A 5,299-nucleotide genomic window follows, 5' to 3' on the forward strand; every position below is an offset into this window, starting at 1 on the left:
TAGTTCTTTGCGAAATTTCATAGGTTGAAGTTCGGCAATTTGTTTTCGTTATTGTGGATATATTGAATCAACGACATCTTCAATTTATAGGAAAGTAGAATTTCGTGCTCATGTATGAGCACATGTTCCACGAAAAGGACAAGTGGATCTAATCGTGGTTGCCCTTGCAAGGGCCAAGGTGTTCAATGTGGCGCCAGATGCACATGTGGTTCGACAGCTAAACCTTGCAGAAATAAGGTGTGTTTGCTGTGTTATTAGTGTATGCTTTATTTTTTTTCTGGACGGCTAAACACTATTTATTTGTTACTTCATACCAATAGATTATCGTGTTTCGATCGAAATTGACAATGATACCTGTGTATTATGCATTTGTGACAGCACATTTGTGACACTTGTGTATTATGCAAATTGGTTCGTTGTCCTTCTTCACATTTGGCAGCGAAATGGGGATCAAAGGAAAAAAAGAAATGATTTGTTTCTCTTCGGAATTTTCCGGGAGGCACCCAGTTTTGAAATAAGTGTAAGCTTGTATGGGAATAATATTTCTGTGATAAACAATATTATTGAAGTTGTCTTGTTTGTCCATCTTAGCCTGGTACAAGTAATTCTGCTCAAGCTGCCCGCCCTGTTCAGAGAGCAAATCAGCCTTACAATGTTGCTTCAAATAGGCCCAGTGAAGAGGAAGAGAGGGTGAAAGAAAACAATGCTGTGAAGGTAGGAAGACTGTGTTTACATTACTGAAAATCTCAGATAAATTTATCCCTGGACAACACATACCATCTTGTTCCCTTTTATGTTTTTGACTGTTTTCTTACTTTTACTTCCATTTTGATTTCTGGAATGACATTACATTTCAGGAGTTTATTTCAACACTGGCTTAGCCCATGGTGAGAAAGGTGTGCATCCGAAGTTTGCGACGGGGAGTCGGAGGCATGGACTATATCCATGGTCTTCTCATTGCAGAAGATGATCTAGATGATGTGGAGGATGACGAAGGAGGAGGAGCCACTGCAGCTGCTGCTTATGTGTACCTCTTTCATGCCTAAAGTTCAAATAAGGACGCAGACGATGGTTTAATCCCTAAAAGCCCTACTGTTCATGTTGAGTTTTCCCGAGTTTTTCAATCTGTACCCAGAGTCCTCAGGCTTTTTGGTCAGCAGATAGGCGCCAGGAGAGAATCTAAAGAATTCGCAAAAATTAAACTTTTTGGTTGCCTGCTCTGTATAAGCTCTGTGACAGCTTCAATTGTTTTACCACAGAAATCCTGCAGTACCTCCTGGCAACCAACCGCTGGCCAAAGAGCCTGAGGACTTTTCACTAATCTGTACGTTGCGCCCGCAGTAAATACGGCATACATAATCCATTTCACAATTCAACGACCTTTGGTTTTCAACAAAATTATCGTTGATGTTTCCAAAAACTTATAGAAAGGTAATATTGAAAAAAGTTGGGATATTGTCCTTAGTTTTCGTTGGTATGGCTTTCAAATCTAGTTTTCCTTGCAAGAAAAAGTTCCCTGGATGGCAGTGGTGGCTTGTCTGCAATTGTTGGTGCCAATAAAGCTGGGTCGCTCTCATTCAAAGGGACATTATGAGTGACTTCATTGGCATCTTCTTTCCGTAACTTGAGGACCTTGGCCATAAGTACAGGGATGTACTCGTACTGCTTTTTCACTTTTACCACCTTGGAGTTCCATTCCTTGGTCCTTTGGTGATACTTTCTGGATACCACAACATCCCCTGCTTTAGTGGTTGCAGCTGCATCGTTGACATGGAAATTCCAATCAATGGCAGCTAATTGCTTTCTAGCTTTGTAACTTCTGTAACTACAAACAAAAAAAAACATAATATCACCAGTGTCACTCTCTTTTGCCCTGAATACATCCCTAGTGTGCTTTCAAATAAAAGGTGAGGCCAACAGGGATTAACAATAATATTGGTCTTTCCTTACTCCTGCAATTTCATTGGAGTCTACTACCTGACAGTCATAATTAATTATTTTGGTTTTGAAGTTTCTCTTTTATGGAGAAAGGCTAAAAGCTCTACCAGGTGTACAAAAGAAGTTTATTACAAGTACAAATGTGTATAAAAAGGACAAGTGTAGTCACAAACCTGTAAGAACATATTTGCGCATTCAATACTTCCAGTGTGCCTGAAGGAAGAAAGTAAAATGTGTTAAACACAGATTTATATAAATCGAAATGTACCTGTTCCACCATACAAAACAGGTTCTGACCTTGCTGCAATGAAATAAATCAGTACCTGTAAGAGGGGTGGAGACGGTTGTGGGGCTAATAACTGAAGCCCTCATTTGTTTATGACTAGATAGGATTATAAGCAAGGTGGCCACCGGGAGAAAGCCTTGCAGTTGATGTCCACCGAAAATTATCAACAGTAGTAGAGAAAATTTATTTACCTGAAACGGACATAATATTTAAAACTTGCAAGAAGCTGTGGGTCAAGGATGATTTTCTGTAGGGCTTCAAAATCTTTATCCCTTCGGTCAAACCATGGAAGGTCATGATCTTCCAATTGCCCATGGTCACACTTGCCTCCAGACCAATCATGCTCATCACATACATGGTGGAGTAAACCAGTCCACTTGCTCTGTTGTAAAAAGAATAATAGCACCTAAAAATTATCATTTAGCCAAAAGATCAGTTCTACAATACAGCAGTCAAATTCAAGGGATGAAGGGACTTCACAGATACACCCTGTACCTTCATTTGCTCCAGGGCTTCCTCGTCGCTTGTTGTTTCAGAGGACTTACACATGTTGGCACAATGCCAGAAGTGTAAAACGACATGATCAGACCAAGCTTGAATCTTTTCCATATTTTTTAGTTTGCATACAAACAGTAAAACAATAATTACGTAGAATTAGATTTTAGTCACTAAAAGAAAAGTTACAGATATTATTCCAGAATACCGCTACTAACATAAAGATGACTTTCTCTGTAAGGAAATAAGTATCAGATGAGTGTTGTAAACATCACCTTTGCCAAACACTTCCTTATGCTTTTTGACTTGTGCCACACATCCAAGCTGAAACTGAAGCAAAATGATCGGCTGCAAGACAAAAACAATAAAGAAATGTGTAGTCATGAACAAAGTTCCCTCAACCCAACCTTTAACTATTGCTTGTGCTACCTAGCACTGATATCATTAGTTCTCATTTTTAATTAATTTATTTATTATTATTTTTTTACACCACCTCATACAGTATGTAAGATTACAGTAGTTACAATGTTAGTTGAACAAGAAAAGAACAAGAATAGTTCAACAAAATAAATAAACTAAATAATATAGAACATTCCAAAAGACAGTGAGTGGTGAGGAGACCTCAGAAAGCCAAAGCCTGGCACAAGGAGGTCCCCCCATGATTTGGTCATTGAGTAAAAATTAATAATTTATGACAAGGGGGCAGAAGGATAAAATAAACATCCTTATGCTTTTTGAAGGCGGCATCATCATGTTCACCCCCTTTCACCAGGCCCTTGAATTGTTATGTGATACATCAAGGATCTCAAAAATCAATCCATTTGAAACTGTCATTGTTTATTTTGCTATTACATACAAAACATAACAGTGTGATATTAGAATTCTTACGAAGCAACTTCTTGATTGAAGTAGAGGCATCAGTCACAACCTCGACAACATTTAATGATGTCTGCAACCTCTGGAGGGCATTTTGAAGAGCTTGTTTTTCCATGTTCGCTGAGGTCAAACCAACATGCCGTTTATCCCTGACCTCAACCTCTAGGATGTAGCCACTCACAAGTTCCATTAAAAAATAGCAAAGATTCTTGGCAGTGTGTCCCGGGGAGTCACACTGCCCATCACCACAAACAATAACTGCCTTATCCAGAAATTCCTGTACAAGCTGCTCTCTTTGCCAACTCCGCCACTCATCAATTGCTGGAATAAAATACAATCTCTGCATCCTATAAAAAGTGGAATCGGAAATGAATGACAAGCCAAGAAAATTTGCCATTTTCTCCACTTTTACAAAATTGTTCCCTGATACCATAATGCTTGCAGCCAGTTGGAGGTTGTTACCGTAAATGCCATTTAAGTCCCTAGATGACGAAAATGTTCCTTTGTGACCCATGCAACAACTCCACTTTATAACCACTGTAGGGCCATTCAGATATTTCTTTTTGATGACTGCATCCTTTGTGCAACCAGGATGCTGGCATCTCTTGAACAGATCAAGAAGTAGATCTAAGGAGCAGATTACTTTAGTCTGCCCTACAAGGGATAGCTCCTCTTTCAGCATATTTCTCTCCTCATACCTGCTCAACTTTGGGTATTTTTGATGGTGCAGTTGCTGAAGTTACTGTTTGAGCAGATGTGACAGGAACTGACAGTAGATTTGATGACACACCAGAACCTTGCACAGGAACAGAAAATGGGGCACAAGCAGGCTGTAGGAGCGATGATACAGCACTAGTTGACACAGAGGTGGATGCTGCTGAGGAAACAGGAAGTGCAACAGAAGTTGAAGCACCACTAGAAAGGGGTACAGATAATGCACTAGCATAAGTGTGTCCTGAAGAGGTTGTTGTAGAGGAAGCTGTAAATGAGACAGATGACATAGTAGTAACTGGAAGTGGAACAGATGAAGATGAAGTAGGTAGTGCAGAGATGCTTGCACTTGTAGAACACTGGGGAGTGCTTGATGGTGAGGATGGGCTTGCGTCTATCCACTCACTGTCTGTTTCAAGGTCACTGAACATCTGATCCTCTGCTAATAACTCACTTCCACTTTCATTCTCTTCCAAAGACATGGTCTGCCTATAAACAAATTAACTTATAGCTAAGTTGTATTACCAAATATGAGTAGTAACCTTGCGTTGTAATTAAAATTTTCACATTGAGTCACTGGAAAGTATGAGAATGTTGTCTCGACATTATAATGTACGGTATTTTGTAGAATGACCAACCTAAATTAAAACCATTTGTTCACCTACTATTTATGTAGTAATTCTAACACACAAAACCTGCTCAATACTTAAGGTGCACTTCTCATTGCAACTGAAGACAGCTCAAACACAGTTTAACATTTGTTATGAGAAGAAAATACATCTTACAAAAAACAGTGATGGGAAGCCTAGAGTTAGAGTTCCTGGGAGCTTCCGAAGGTGTACTTTTGACAAAGCTATGAATAACTTAACATTTTTAGCAGAGGTGACAAACTATGAACATTAAAATTATTTCTGGGATTTTTATTGTGTTAGAGAAAAGAACGAATCAGGTACGAGAAGTATAAACCATAAACTACGACAATAAATAATTTTC

The 5,299-nt window shown here is 39.1% G+C and overlaps 1 protein-coding gene and 1 pseudogene across 1 annotated transcript; both read right to left on the reverse strand.

Moving 5' to 3' along the window:
* Nucleotides 1–1,488: 1,488 nt before the first annotated feature.
* LOC138003037 (uncharacterized) lies at nucleotides 1,489–4,296 on the reverse strand (annotated as a pseudogene).
* On the reverse strand, nucleotides 4,288–4,788 carry LOC138002413 (uncharacterized). The gene has a single exon (XM_068848458.1). It carries the CDS (start codon nucleotides 4,786–4,788, stop codon nucleotides 4,288–4,290), a length of 501 nt encoding a protein of 166 aa, XP_068704559.1.
* Nucleotides 4,789–5,299: the final 511 nt, after the last annotated feature.

This window comes from Montipora foliosa, chromosome 5 (assembly GCF_036669935.1).
Source record: "Montipora foliosa isolate CH-2021 chromosome 5, ASM3666993v2, whole genome shotgun sequence".
NCBI lineage: Eukaryota > Metazoa > Cnidaria > Anthozoa > Scleractinia > Acroporidae > Montipora > Montipora foliosa.